Raw genomic sequence first — 16,731 nt, forward strand, 5'->3', positions numbered from 1 at the left:
AGAGAGCCATATTATGGTAATTATTTAATCAGAAAAAAATATCACTAGTGCATTAATAATCCAAACAGATGTAATGCTCAGTATATTGACTATGCTTATTCGAGAAAAACATTTGTATATATTTAATTTTAGAACAAAGATGTATATCTTATATGGTAGGTCTAAAACATTCAAGCTTATTTGGATATCAGATGTTTTTCAGATATGAGGTGTAGCCACAAAATAGGTCTAGCCCGTGTTAAAAATTGTGTAAGGAACACAGAGAATCTATCGAAAAATATTCATTTGAATTATGATATTATAATTTAGTATGCTATTGATATCAATAATATATGAACATATACATTATTTATTATTACAGTTTTACTAAACAAAAAATAGTTTACTTTTATCCTTTCATTTCTATTCACGGCTTAAATTATTGTTTGGGTGTCAACTTCAATCCGAAATACAACTGCATAAATCAATGTGACATTTTTGGTTGAATGAAGCTTAACTTCATTGTGATGTGTATCTGGCAGGGTAGTGGACAGGAGCTACATTAACCGTCTGTTCCCCCGTCAAGACAAGACGAGACACCTGGGAAGCATGGCAGGAAAAAAGGGGACTAGAAGTTAACCTTTTTTCTCTTCGAGGACTACTTATCAGAGGAAAGTAAACGTTTTCAGATTATGTTGTTAGAATACTTTAATATTCCACATGGAAATTGTTATCAACATCAATACCAAGTAGTAGTAGAAATAGCCGCAGTATGCCTATTCATTTTGGGATCAATATAGTAGTGAGAATAATCAGCAATTACAAATACTGTTTAAATTGTAATTAATGGTTAATAATCTTACTGATATCTGATATCTTTTACTTTATTTTGACGTTTTCTGTTTAAAAAAGAAAGGATACAGTTGTATAGCGAATTCGGTTCAAGTCAGTTAATTGTTAGATCGAAGACAGATGACTGTCTGTTCCTGAATTTCCTGAGCACAATAAAACATATTTTCTCACATGGATGTCTTGTTTTGTCTTATGAATGAATCATAATCAATCAGAGGGGTTGGGTTAAACCCTTTCCCTTTCCAGTATAACAATGTAATCCATGCCTGCATTAGGCCCTTTGGGTAAAAATGGTTATGGAACATTATTATCATGGAACCGGAAGTAAAAACATAACATCGAGTATTCCTGAACAGACGTGTTGCAGTGGGATAGGAGTGGAGTCGTACGAGATGATGGATAAGACTGGATATCCATTTGAAAAATGTGTAAGTCTGTATATGTGGGGAGGAGGATAATTCACAATGGCGATGGCAGTGAGTGGGACTAGTGAGACGACTATACACCTACACATATGGTATTGTTCTGTAGATCAACCTCCCCCACACAGACACAGCTCAAAGGACGAGATGCGTGTGTAGTTACATATCCGGACATATGAATTAATGGTAAGTCATGCTCCCTTCGTGTAGCTTTAGGGTTGATACGTTATGAATATAGCCTATAGGTCAGGCCTACAGTTAGTGAGTGCACACATTTTTTTTTTTTTTATGGTCAGCTCCAGTCTATCGGAGTGGCTCTCCCATAGGCACCAGTGCATTAGCAGCTGGGTCTGGTCTGCTTAGTTCATTGACTGTATATGAACCAGAAAAAAATGAGGGAGTGTGATGTCTCGCTTCCTCTTCCTTCTCTGACTGAACATCGAGGCACGTGTTAAGACTGAGGGCGTCCAGGAATTGGGTCAGGAGAGGACAAGGCCTTGTGCTGAATGATTTAACAACGTCATTTGTTGTCAAACATGTTTTGTAGTTATGAGGTAATATTTTAGGCCCTTTTCAAATCACGTTTAAAACCCCACCTTTTTTTAGCTTGGTCTTTAATCAGAGATGTTATTGTTTTACACATCCTTTTGTGTTTTATGCTCTTTTATTCATCTATTTGATTGCTTCTGGTTTGCTTTACTTCTTTCATGCTTTACTGTAACATGTGTTGAGATTTTAAATACACTTTAAATAAAGTTTGATTGATTTGATCAAAGGTTTCCATTTTAATCAATATTTCATCTATAGTGCATAAATGTGTAAATAATAATGGTCTTTCATGATTTTCAGGACCAGTTTATTATGTCATGTTACTTCTTGCTTCTCTGGCATTATTTGAACACATTTCCAAACACCATCATTAATCTCAGATGAAAAGAAACTGACAAATATCATATGACCTTTGCATTACAGTGGTGTATTTTGTATCATATGACCTTTGCATTACAATGGTGTATATTTAAGCAATAAGGCCTGAGTAGGTGTGGTATATGGCCAATATACCACGGCTCAGGGCTGTTCTTATGCACGACATAACGCAGAGTCCCATGTAGCTCAGCTGGTAGAGCATGGCGTTTGCAACGCCAGGGTTGTGGGTTCGATTCCCATGGGGGGCCAGTATGAAAAAATAATAATAATGTATGCACTCACTAACTGTAAGTCGCTCTGGATAAGAGCGTCTGCTAAATGACTAAAATGTAAATGTAATTTAGCCGTGGTATATTGGCCATATATCACAAACACCAGAGGTGCCTTATTGCTATTATAAACTTGTTACCAATGTAATTAGAGCAGTAAAAACAAATGTTTTGTCATACCCGTGGTATACGGTTTGATATACCACAGCTGTCAGCCAATCAGCATTCAGGGCTCGAACCACCCAGTTTATAATGTATCATATGACCTTTGCATTACAGTGGTGTATATACAGTGCATTCGGAAAGTATTCAGACCCCTTCACTTTTTCCACATTTTGTTACGTCTCAAGCTCTGTCAGGTTGGATGGGGAGCGTCGCTGCACAGCTATTCTCAGGTCTCTCCAGAGATGTTCGATCGGGTTCAAGTCCGGGCTCTGGCTGGCCCACTCAAGGACATTCAGAGTCTTGTCCCGAAGACACTCCTGCGTTGTCTTGGCTGTGTGCTTAGGGTCGTTGTCCTGTTAGAAGGTGAACCTTCGCCCCCAGTTTGAGGTCCTGAGCGCTCTGGAGCAGGTTTTCATCAAGGATCTCTTTGTACTTTGCTCCGTTCATCTTTCCCTCGATCCTGACTAGTCTCTCTGCCGCTGAATAACATCCCAACAGCATGATGCTGCCACCACCATGCTTCACCGTAGGGATGGTATTGGCCAGGTGATGAGCGGTGCCTGGTTTCCTCCAGACGTGACGCTTGGCATTCAGGACAAAGAGTTCAATCTTGGTTTCATCAGACCAGAGAATCTTGTTTCTCATGGTCTGAGAGTCTTTTAGGTGCCTTTTGGCAAACTCCAAGTGGGCTGTCATGTGCCTTTTACTGAGGAGTGGCTTCCGTCTGGCTACTCTACCATAAAGGCCTGATTGGTGGAGTGCTGCAGAGATGGTTGTCCTTCTGGAAGGTTCTCCCATCTCCACAGAGGAACTGTGGAGCTCTGTCAGAGTGACCATTGGGTTCTTGGTCACTTCCCTGACCAAGGCCCTTCTCCCCTGATTGCTCAGTTTGGCCGGGCGGCCAGCTCTAGGAAGAGCCTTGGTGGTTCCAAATATCTTCCATTTAAGAATGATGGAAGCAACTGTGTTCTTGTGGACCTTCAATGCTGCATAAATGTTTTGGTACCCTTCCCCATATCTGTGCCTCGACACAATCCTGTCTCGGAGCTCTACGGACAACTCTTTCAAACTCATGCCTTGGTTTTGCTCTGACATGCACTGTCAACTGTGGGACCTTATATAGACAGGTGTGTGCCTTTCCAAATCATGTCCAATCAATTGAATTTACCACAGGTGGACTCCAATCAAGTTGTAGAAAGATCTCAAGGATAATCAATGGAAACAGGATGCACCTGAGCTCAATTTTGAGTGTCATAGCAAAGGGTCTGAATACTTATGTAAATACGGTATTTCAGGGTTTTTTGCAAAAAAATCTAAAAACCTGTTTTCGCTTCGTCATTATGGGGTATTGTGTGTAGATTGATGAGGAAAACATTTAATTGAATCAGTTTTAGAATAAGGCTGTAACGTAACAAAATGTGGAGAAAGTCAGGGGGTCTGAATACTTTCCTAATGCACTTTACTATAGGCCTAACTGTGTGTTCCTGTACTATAGGCCTAACTGTGTGTTCCTGTACTATAGGCCTAACTGTGTGTTCCTGTACTATAGGCCTAACTGTGTGTTCCTGTTCTATAGGCCTAACTGTGTGTTCCTGTACTATAGGCCTAACTGTGTGTTCCTGTACTATAGGCCTAACTGTGTTCCTGTTCTATAGGCCTAACTGTGTGTTCCTGTACTATAGGCCTAACTGTGTGTTCCTGTTCTATAGGCCTAACTGTGTGTTCCTGTTCTATAGGCCTAACTGTGTGTTCCTGTACTATAGGCCTAACTGTGTGTTCCTGTACTATAGGCCTAACTGTGTGTTCCTGTACTATAGGCCTAACTGTGTGTTCCTGTACTATAGGCCTAACTGTGTGTTCCTGTACTATAGGCCTAACTGTGTGTTCCTGTACTATAGGCCTAACTGTGTGTTCCTGTACTATAGGCCTAACTGTGTGTTCCTGTTCTATAGGCCTAACTGTGTGTTCCTGTACTATAGGCCTAACTGTGTGTTCCTGTACTATAGGCCTAACTGTGTGTTCCTGTTCTATAGGCCTAACTGTGTGTTCCTGTTCTATAGGCCTAACTGTGTGTTCCTGTTCTATAGGCCTAACTGTGTGTTCCTGTACTATAGGCCTAACTGTGTGTTCCTGTTTTATAGGCCTAACTGTGTGTTCCTGTTCTATAGGCCTAACTGTGTGTTCCTGTACTATAGGCCTAACTGTGTGTTCCTGTACTATAGGCCTAACTGTGTGTTCCTGTTTTATAGGCCTAACTGTGTGTTCCTGTTCTATAGGCCTAACTGTGTGTTCCTGTTCTATAGGCCTAACTGTGTGTTCCTGTACTATAGGCCTAACTGTGTGTTCCTGTACTATAGGCCTAACTGTGTGTTCCTGTACTATAGGCCTAACTGTGTGTTCCTGTACTATAGGCCTAACTGTGTGTTCCTGTTCTATAGGCCTAACTGTGTGTTCCTGTTCTATAGGCCTAACTGTGTGTTCCTGTACTATAGGCCTAACTGTGTGTTCCTGTACTATAGGCCTAACTGTGTGTTCCTGTACTATAGGCCTAACTGTGTGTTCCTGTACTATAGGCCTAACTGTGTGTTCCTGTACTATAGGCCTAACTGTGTGTTCCTGTACTATAGGCCTAACTGTGTTCCTGTTCTATAGGCCTAACTGTGTGTTCCTGTACTATAGGCCTAACTGTGTGTTCCTGTACTATAGGCCTAACTGTGTGTTCCTGTTCTATAGGCCTAACTGTGTGTTCCTGTACTATAGGCCTAACTGTGTGTTCCTGTACTATAGGCCTAACTGTGTGTTCCTGTACTATAGGCCTAACTGTGTGTTCCTGTTCTATAGGCCTAACTGTGTGTTCCTGTACTATAGGCCTAACTGTGTGTTCCTGGGCTCTCAATAATATCACAAAGCAAACAGAAGAAAATAACTGTTCCTCTAATCAGTCCAAATATATGTTTTCTGATTAGACAGGGCACTGTTGTACATGTTTTAATCAGAGTTGTAATTTACTGTGGTAAACATATGGTTTAATCATTAAAGGAATTTGGAATTGGACTTGGAATCAAATCCTTATTTACTTTGCATTGCAAAAGGGTCAACATAACTATATTTATATCCTATATTATATCCAGTCAACGTAACTATATTTATGGACCCTTCAGTTACACTATGATGTGAAGTTGAAGCTGAAGACACAAGTGACCAGGAATGCGTCCCAAATGGCACCCTATTCCTTTAGTGCATGCACTACTTTTGACCAGAGCCCTATTTCCCCTACCGGCCCTGGTCAACAGTAGCACACGATATATGGAACAGGGTGCCATTTGGGACGTAACCCAGGTGTTCATCATCACCATGACATCTCTGTGAACTTCTCTACCGAATCCTCAATAATGGCCTCTGTCATTGGAGCTGACATGGGGCTTGATGTATTGGGGCCGGGGAGGGGGCACGGCAAACAACATCCAAGGCTTTTCAAATGGCCGCTTCTGCCAGAGACACGTTGAAAGTTGTCTACCCTTGACATAGTGAACTGAATGGAATCCCATTCACGCATCACATTCAGCCTATATTTTACATGCTGGACCTTTAGCTGTCTCTCTCTCTCTCTCTCTCTCTCTCTCTCTCTCTCTCTCTCTCTCTCTCTCTCTCTCTCTCGCTCGCCCAGAGGGATTTACAGTCAATACATAAACAACCTCATAAAATTAGGGTGCTCAACAACCATTGCAACAGTAGGCTAAGACGTTAACACAACATTGAACTACAGTGGGGGAAAAAAGTATTTAGTCAGCCACCAATTGTGCAAGTTCTCCCACTTAAAAAGATGAGAGAGGCCTGTAATTTTCATCATAGGTACACGTCAACTATGACAGACAAAATGAGGGAAAAAAATCCAGAAAAATCACATTGTAGGATTTTTAATGAATTTATTTGCAAATTATGGTGGAAAATAAGTATTTGTTCAATAACAAAAGTTTCTCAATACTTTGTTATATACCCTTTGTTGGCAATGACACAGGTCAAACGTTTTCTGTAAGTCTTCACAAGGTTTTCACACACTGTTGCTGGTATTTTGGCCCATTCCTCCATGCAGATCTCCTCTAGAGCAGTGATGTTTTGGGGCTGTCGCTGGGCAACACAGACTTTCAACTCCCTCCAAAGATTTTCTAAGGGGTTGAGATCTGGAGACTGGCTAGGCCACTCCAGGACCTTGAAATGCTTCTTACGAAGCCACTCCTTCGTTGCCCGGGCAGTGTGTTTGGGATCATTGTCATGCTGAAAGACCCAGCCACGTTTCATCTTCAATGCCCTTGCTGATGGAAGGAGGTTTTCACTCAAAATCTCACGATACATGGCCCCATTCATTCTTTCCTTTACACGGATCAGTCGTCCTGGTCCCTTTGCAGAAAAACAGCCCCAAAGCATGATGTTTCCACCCCCATGCTTCACAGTAGGTATGGTGTTCTTTGGATGCAACTCAGCATTCTTTGTCCTCCAAACACGACAAGTTGAATTTTTACCAAAAAGTTATATTTTGGTTTCATCTGACCATATGACATTCTCCCAATCCTCTTCTGGATCATCCAAATGCACTCTAGCAAACTTCAGACGGGCCTGGACATGTACTGGCTTAAGCAGGGGGACACGTCTGGCACTGCAGGATTTGAGTCCCTGGCGGCGTAGTGTGTTACTGATGGTAGGCTTTGTTACTTTGGTCCCAGCTCTCTGCAGGTCATTCACTAGGTCCCCCCGTGTGGTTCTGGGATTTTTGCTCACCGTTCTTGTGATCATTTTGACCCCACGGGGTGAGATCTTGCGTGGAGCCCCAGATCGAGGGAGATTATCAGTGGTCTTGTATGTCTTCCATTTCCTAATAATTGCTCCCACAGTTGATTTCTTCAAACCAAGCTGCTTACCTATTGCAGATTCAGTCTTCCCAGCCTGGTGCAGGTCTACAATTTTGTTTCTGGTGTCCTTTGACAGCTCTTTGGTCTTGGCCATAGTGGAGTTTGGAGTGTGACTGTTTGAGGTTGTGGACAGGTGTCTTTTATACTGATAACAAGTTCAAACAGGTGCCATTAATATAGGTAACGAGTGGAGGACAGAGGAGCATCTTAAAGAAGAAGTTACAGGTCTGTGAGAGCCAGAAATCTTGCTTGTTTGTAGGTGACCAAATACTTATTTTCCACCATAATTTGCAAATAAATTCATTAAAAATCCTACAATGTGATTTTCTGGAGAAAAAAATGCTCAATTTGTCTGTCATAGTTGACGTGTACCTATGATGAAAATTACAGGCCTCTCTCATCTTTTTAAGTGGGAGAACTTGCACAATTGGTGGCTGACTAAATTCTTTTTTTCCCCACTGTACGTTGGGAAGGCTGAACAACTAAATGTTGTGTACCTTTCACTCTTCCCCCAGATTTGCTTCTTCAGGGTATAGTTTTGGATTATTTTAGCCCATAACCAAATTCCTGATCACCCCTAACACAAAGCTTTCAAAAGTTCAAAGTGGGAAACTGTGTGTAGACTAATGCACGCAGGAAGTATGAGAATATCATGTCTGTCCAAGATGTGAAAATGCACAAAGATTTGTGAGACTTGTGAGGCTATGCACAGTCACCTCCAAAATTATTGAAACCCTTGATAGATATAAGCAAAAAAGACTGTATGAAATAAATAATACAAATACTGAGCTATATTGTATGCTCCAAATCATATTTTATACTAATATAATTGCTCAGAGAAAGAGATTGTGTTTAACAAGTAATACTTTTTTTTCTCATAAATTATAGGGGTCAAAATTATTGCCACCCATGTTTTCAATACTGCGGCACCCTTCCCTTTCCAGATCCTTGATATCCTTCGTCTGCGCTAATGGACTGCTCTATTCAATTCAAACCACAGTTTTTCAATGGAGTTGTCCAGAGACTGAGATGGCCATTGCAAAATGTTGATTTTGTGGTCAATTAACACTTTCTTTTGTGGATTTTGATGTGTGCTTCGGGTTATTGTCTTGCTGGAAGATCCACTTTCAGCCGCAACCAAGTTTGCAGAGGCAACCAGGTTTTTGGCTAAAATATCCTGGTACTGGGTCAATTTCATGATGTCAAATCAAATCAAATCAAATTTTATTTGCCACATGCGCCGAATACAACAGGTGTAAACATTACAGTGAAATGCTTACTTACAAGCCCTTAACCAACAATGCATTTTGACCTTAACAAGGGTCCCAGGACCAGTGGAAGCAAAATAGCCCCATAACATAAACGATCCACCACCATTTTTTACAGTAGGTATGAGGTACTTTTCTGGATATTTTCATGTCATCCAACAAATAAACACCTGGAATTTGCTAAACGGCATTGGCACTTGGGTTGGAACCAGTGCCATGGTCAGATTACATAATAATAATAATAAGACATTTAGCAGACGCTTTTATCCAAAGCGACTTACAGTCATGTGTGCATACCTTTTTACGTATGGGTGGTCCCGGGGATCGAACCCACTACCCTGGCGTTACAAGCGCCATGCTCTACCAATTGAGCTACAGAGGATCACCGACATGAACATAGAGCTCTCTGACCACGCACACCATGGTGGTGGGTTTGGTGTTGGAAAACAGAAGCATATGCAGAAAAGTACCTCATACCTACGGTAAAAGATGGTGGTGGATCTTTGATGTTATGGGGCTATTTTGCTTCTTCTGGTCCTGGGGCCCTTGTCAAGGTCAACAATATCATGAATTTTACAGTACCAGGATATTTTAGACAAAAACCTGGTTGTCACTGCCAGGAGGCTGAAACTTGGCCGCAAGTGGATCTTCCAGCAAGACAATAAGCCCAAGCAAAAAAAGTAGTATTTGTATTATTTATTTTATACAGTATTTTTTGCTAATCTTTATCAAGGGTGCCAATAAGGGTGACAATAATTTCGAAGGTGACAAATATAGTTATAAGCATTATTCTGATGAGATGAGATGAGAGGGGTCCAGACAAATCACCTCAGCTGTGACATTGCAACAACAAGTCCAAAAGAGCTAGAAAGACAGAAGGGTTGAGGGGGCGGCTGGTAGCTTAGTGGGTAAGAGTGTTGTGCCAGTAACCGAAAGGTCGCTGGTTCTAATCCCCGAGCTGACTAGGTGAAAAATCTGTTGATGTGCCCTTAAGCAAGGCACTTAATCCTAATTGCTCCTGTAAATGACAAAAAGGGAGAAGAGAGCCCACTGCAGCAGAACAACTAGGGAACAGGCCATTTGGAGACAGTGCCTAGTATCCAAACAGATAAACTCTTGCCCCTCAGCCCCTCCCCTCTGTCCTTGATGGCCTCTGTCCTCACAGAAAAACACAGAGATTGGTGCTAGAAACAGGCAGAGGACCTACATTATCAAGCAGGCCAAGCAGAGGACCTGCATGATGAAATTCTGCATTATTGCTCTCTCTCACATGCAGATAAGGTGTTTAGTTTGTAATGTAGTGGATTAACATGGGAAAAATTGATAAATTATAGCTTAACTAGACTTTGTTTTATTGGTTTGGTTTAATTTTGCTGATAGAATTTGTTATTTATTGGCGATATTCTATTTATTAACACACTAAAGGTATACAATGAATGTCCATCCATAGCATGTAATGGGGTAAAGATAATGCTACCGAACAGCCATTTTGTCGATGCAGTTTATCTATGATAAGTAACATGTTTATTATTATTATTATTATTATTATTAACATGTAATCAACTCTCAAACCTCTCTCTGTTGCTCTCTTTGTGTCACCTTGGTCTCCTGTTTCAAAGTGAAAATGGACAAAAACATACTTTCGACTGCATATAAGTAGCCCACGTCTGTCCACATCTTGGACAGGCGTGTTATTCTCATATGTCCTGCTTGCATTGGACTACACACTAGAACACATGGTCGTTCGTCCCGGTTCAAGAAGCAAGGCTGCAGCCAAAATGTGCTTTTGGGACTCTTCGATCTCAAACGTGACGTTGCTTCCACCTGCTGGTTATGCGACAACAGCAACACTAAATGCGCCCAAAATGCCCGCATAGGTTAGTAGTAAGATTATGCCTAGACATATTTGTGACTGAATTACCATCATGTTGTGTTTCAACACATTAAATATATAGTTAACAATTTTTATAAGTTCAAATAGTTTAAATTGCTTACGATACCTATTGAAATTGGACCACAAAGGCGAGGATTTAAGATTAGTCATTGGTTGGAAACGGCAATAAAGCTTATGAGTCTCAGCCAGCCTTTTGTGCCCGAAAACAACAAATGGATGTATCGGCGCTGAAACAGTATAATTGTTGGTGCACAGTCATAAAGTAATTAAAATAGAAAAACCAGACAGCATGGCTGAGCCCGCGTTTTATGGAGGAGCTTTCTGGATTACGACCTTTGAAGACAGGCCCCATCTGCGTCACAGCGCGGCCAAACAACACCATAGCAGGCCCTGTGAGTGTGGCAGTGTGAATTGTGTGTGTGTGTGTGTGTGTGTGTGACTGGAAACATAGGTGTTTTCGTCTTTTAATATATGTTTTTTGAACAACGTGGTTAACCATGTTTTTTTGTAATTACAACCATTGAAATGTTTAACCCTTTAAAAACAGCCCGTATGAAAAGCGTATTATAGTGATATTCCGACGCGCAGACGTGCATGGTGTTGCTTCGTTTCCGCTCTCAATCGCTTTGCACCCCATAAACAGTTAAGGCTGTGATTGTGGTTTATTGCTGCATGGCAACCAATATCGTCTGCCAGTGCACAGTTGGCCTATAGCAAATAGCATGGAGCTGGCTTGTCCAGTGTCCAGCAATGCGTTGTATATGTACTGTATGTTGGGATTCAGAACTCATGGCCGTGCTATTAACAAGGCCTAAAGGAAAGGGAGAGAAGGGGCTGTTGAAATAGTGTGTGGCGGTACTAAGACAACATGGACAACACGGGAAATGCCAGCTTTAAATCCACTAATCCTATATAGGCCTGTAGGCTTGACATATATCCACTTCTTTAGTACCTGTTTGGATATAATTATGCCCTTAGGCCTAGCCTACATATACTCTCAAATTTTGACTAAATAAATAACATTTTCTGTAAATATTGATATGGGATATGTTTAATGTTTTAATAAATAGGCCAATGCATCTTGTGATAGTTTATCATACGCAACATTTGTATCAGGCGTAGGCCTATACATGAAAAATATGGTTGCCTTTTTAAATGAAAATTAGAACTGAATAAGATTAAGGGCTGTAGCAACTATAGTTGTTAGATATGTTTTGGATAGAAGCAAATAAATACAAATATCTTGTCAAATGTTGGACATTTAGCAACAATTAGAATCTTAGTAATAATTCATTATCTGATTTCCAAACAAAAAATATGGATTGCGACGCACAAAATAATTTTAAAAATTTTATTTGATATTTCATACAAACGACTCTTCATTTTAGAATCGAAATACTCTTACATTGAGGTATTTTGCGTGTGCACAGTGTTGCTCTAATTCCATAGACAAAACTGTTAAGGATTTTTATCCCAGCAATTTAAAAAATCTCACACTGGGAAAAACATGTTGCTTTTGGCAAAAACAACTATAAATTAATAGTCTAATAGGTAGTTGAAACACATTCAGGTAGTCAACGCATAAACATTATTTGGCCTATAACATAGACTAAACTCTTGATGAAAAAAAAACAACACAAAATCAATTCATGAAACATTTCATGCAACGAACATTAGACAATTTCTAACATATAATCTGTGTGCACTAATGGAATTATTTACCAATGACATCCAAAGTTATTGAGATAACGTCAAAGTACCAATCAAACAAATAACCATTACCAAACAGAGAACACTCTAGGAAGAAAACGAGCCAACAGATTTGACAACGACAACAACACAACAGTCCTACAGAACACAACATAGACTATAGATCAAGCAACATGTGGATAGATTAGGAACTATTTTCCAGAAATATCTTTGTTTCCTGAAAGTCCACCAATTCTAACTATTCACAGTTGACTCTACGGGTCTACAAGGCCCGCTCTACTCGCCTTTTTAACATGTCTTTCGACAGTCCTTATTACCTTTCTTCATCTTCATCCGGCGGTTCTGAAACCAGATTTTAATTTGTCTCTCAGTCAGATTAAGAACTCTTGCTACTTCGTATCTACGGTCACGGGGGAGATACATGTTAAACAGAAACTCCTTCTCCAGTTCGAGAATCTGATACTTAGAGTATGGGCAGCGCTTTTTTCTGGTGGATTTTGCATGAAGCCAGTTGGAGGATGGGTCATCTGAAAGAGGGTTCGATAAAAATAAAAAAGCGAGACAGAGCTCATGAGAAATAATGTTTTCCACAAGAGTCAGAATGGTATTACAAACTGTGGATGACGAACAACCGCAGACAAGGTCTTGCTGAAATAGCCAACATGCAGTAGTTGATACAATCAGCCGTTTATGTGCTCGTTTCGGCCTTACTTACCCTACTAAACCCCCAATGGAGGATATCCATGGATATCCATGGACTGTCGTTGTTCTGCTAGACTAGAGATAGCCTAAACCTATGATCTCGTTACATGAATGCCTATTTTTAAGATCTGCAGAAATATTAGCTGACCAAGCCTCTTCTTGTATTCATATTCATGACCATAAGAGCATGAATGATGTCTACTACTGTAGCATAGGTCATACTTTTAAGGCCTAGTCTACTGCCCACAACAGTGGGAAATGAACTGGTATAGTGTTGTCTATCATAATCCAAATAGCAAAATCGTGGTTTCTCTCAGTAAAAACGAGGAGGGGAGGGGAGGACATTTTCCCACTGTGGGGCAGCTGCTTTGGTCCAATATAATCCAAATAGCAAAATCATATTATCTTTCACAGTAGGCTACAAACTGGGTCGAGGAGGGGAGGGTATTTTGCTGCTGTCGGTCAGTGGTACTGCTTTGGCGCAATATGGATCCATTCGTTATCAAATAATGGATACAATAATTCGACGTGAACTCAACCTTTACAGCAGGCCTATTTTATATATGAATAATTGATTAACAACAGCCTCTCATCTTATATTTCTAGATTCCTGCTTAATTCAACATTCACTAATATCAAAGATCGAGACACATATGAGATCATGATCACCATGACGCACGAAGCCAAATGAAAGATGCCATGCTTACTTGTGTCGATCTCCCTCTCCCTCCTTTCCTCTACGGTTGATGTGCTGCTCTCTTCGTTGGGTTTGGAGAAAATGACATCACACCCGATCGTATCCTTCTCTGCGAGGAACCGTCCATTGTCAATGTCGGACACAAGAGGTGTGTGCGTTTCCAGCGTTGTGCAGTCCCCATTCCCTATTAGCGGCTCGGGTTTGATATCATAGTGCATATTTGACGATAATCCCGTTAAACATATCGACGTAGAAACCGGTTCCAACGTCCAGGAACGCATATACATCCCATCGGTATCTCCTGTTGGACAATGGTGTAAATATGGCTGATGTGTTATAGATGCGCAGCTCGGAGGCTGATGAGCAGAAATGGGATTCCAAGACGCGCTGAAAATAGAAGATTTCGTCTGCAAAGGGCAAGATTCCTGACCGCCATATTCAGTTAGAATCGGCTGGCTCGCATGTTCCAGCCCTGGTCTGCTTGAGTATGTGGGTGCCATAATATCGCCTTGGTCTGGGGGAAGGTGCGAGTCTGCATAGTAACTCAGCGTGCCTAATGTCGACATGACAACAAATACACACAGCAAAACGCTACTAAACTTCCACTGTCATATATTTAGAAAAACTGGATCATGATACTACTTCTTCGCTGCACCAAGAACCACCACATTCGTTCAATAAATTGAACCTTGGCCGGGATTGGATTGGGTGGCGCAGACACGTGACCGTGGGACAGAACAATAAATAATAAATCAGTCTACTCAACTAGCTAAATGGTCACCATTTTCCTCCGTCATATTTGTAATAGCAAAGCCATATGCCGATATAATTTTATACAAGTATTAAGGTTTATGATTTTTGTTGTGAAAAGAGACTTTAACGTTGATATGTTTTATGTAGGTCTACAAAGTAGGGGAGTATAGCATATTTTCTAGCATCCTTAAAAAAGAAAGGAATGCAGCAATGTGCTAAGGAGCTATATCTACATTGTGGCATGTAGTAGTTTCTATGCGCAGGATAAGACCTATTCATTTGCTGCTAAGAACTCTCACCACCTATCTAAAATTTGGAATTGGATAGATTGAATTTATTCAACAAAGAATCCCGTATCTATCAACATAATTCAGTCCATTATTGCCTATAGGCCTCCCTATAAGGGCAAAAACTCCGAGGTTATTCCAAAGACTTTATAGCATTAGATTGGTGATATCGTTATATAGGCTACTTATTAAATATGACTCTAAAGATTTGGCCAATACATACCCACATTTAAAAATAGTAGGCCTGTGCGTTAACAGGCCTACGTAGTATCTGTAGGGTAAATGTGAGTGTGAGTTTTGACATTTGCCATATTAATCATATTTGCCATTTGATGTATTCATAATACAGCCATAGGAAATCGTTTTCATTGTTATTAGGCTATTGCACGTGTTATTCAAACCAGATATTTCGATTATTATCATCCGGAGTAATGCTCTTCAAAAGGCTCGAGATTATTCGATTATACGTGCAGTAAAATAAGGATAACCAAAACAGCAACTATTTTAGTGATACTGTCTCCATTGCTCTGGGATATGAACATTTAAATTCCGTGTAAAATGTTATAAACGTAGGCCCGTGTGGCCCCTTAGGCTAAACACACCAAGGGCCGGTTTCCCGGACACAGATTGAACCATAGTCCTGGACTAAAAATAATGTTCAATAGAGAATCTCCAATGGAGAATTTCCATTGAAAGTGCTTTTTAGTCATTTTTATTTAATTTGACTTTTATAGTGTGTATTATTACATTCCAACGAATGAATTTGATCTTACTTACCAAATGATTGTCCCAAATCGATACGACAAAGTTGACCTAATCTAATGTATACCTCACATAGGCTATTATTTGATAGTAAGACTAGGACTATTATTTTTATTTAAGACTGCAAAACACAGGCCTATACAACAATTTACACAATATGTGTACACAAGGAACAAGCTATGTGTATTCTACCATCGAATTAGTGTCCAGAAATAAAGATACAATACGTCCACATAGTAGCATCAACAAATCCAAGTTTCAATAGATTGTGGGGAAAGATCCCGTTGCGTTAGTGTGTAAAACCATAGCAGCCCCTTACTATTTATGGACCAATGAGTGAACACTAGGAGTGTCTGCCCGGCGCTTTTAGCCATCAAACTGGGGAGAGAGAAAAAACGATAGGTACTATAACAGTATTTTTTTATTACGGGGGCTATTTAGTTGTTTTTCTTTAGGTTACAACCTGGCTGTCTGGACTAAATATCGCCAATAAAATCCATCCTTTGTGTAAATTGTGTGGCTCAGCAGACGCATCCGGCACTTCGAATGTGTGCCACTGGGAACGCGGCAGCAGCGCACGAGGCATTGGCCAGACTGCAATGATCATAACCGAGGCCTTGCAGTCCTTCCTCTACCTCAAGCCAACTCGCGCTCTCTCTGTCTGAGACATACAGGCTAAAGGCCGCCTCTATTGCTCCTCTTTTGTTGTTGTTTTGAATAGATATAGCGAATATGTGAGGAACAAAATGTCCCTTGCAGCCATGATTGTTTTTGTTCGTTTTTTCTTTTTGTTATATGCATCAGACCCGGCGCCAGGATAAAGTGACTTAAGGGGGTAAGGGGGCAGTTGAAATCGGGGAAGGGGCTACATTTTGGGGGTTCTTGCATTGGAATTATATCGAATTCTGATTATATCACGTTATACCACAATAAACATAAAGTTCAAATGCAGAGATGCTTTTGAAGTGACAGGTAGGCGCGAAATCTGCAGCATGGCTCCGCTGCGCTGTTTGCATACTTATAATAGCCTAATGTCGACATGAGAGACAATACATTTCTGCAGAGACATTACATAAATAAATGCATCCGAATTGTTATAGAATATTCTACACACGTCTAGGCTACTCAGTAAATGTA

General features: G+C 40.5%; 1 protein-coding gene across 1 annotated transcript; it reads right to left on the reverse strand.

Moving 5' to 3' along the window:
• Positions 1 to 12,681: 12,681 nt before the first annotated feature.
• On the reverse strand, positions 12,682 to 14,358 carry LOC311139590 (homeobox protein Hox-A9b-like; the record flags this gene model as incomplete). The annotated part of the gene is made up of 2 exons (XM_084174498.1): positions 12,682 to 12,920; positions 13,803 to 14,358. 2 exons carry the CDS (start codon positions 14,356 to 14,358, stop codon positions 12,682 to 12,684), a joined length of 795 nt encoding a protein of 264 aa, XP_084030624.1.
• Between the last annotated feature and the right edge of the window lie 2,373 nt (positions 14,359 to 16,731).

This window comes from Coregonus lavaretus (genome assembly GCF_964263955.1).
Source record: "Coregonus lavaretus genome assembly, chromosome: 13".
Taxonomy (NCBI): Eukaryota; Metazoa; Chordata; class Actinopteri; order Salmoniformes; family Salmonidae; genus Coregonus; species Coregonus lavaretus.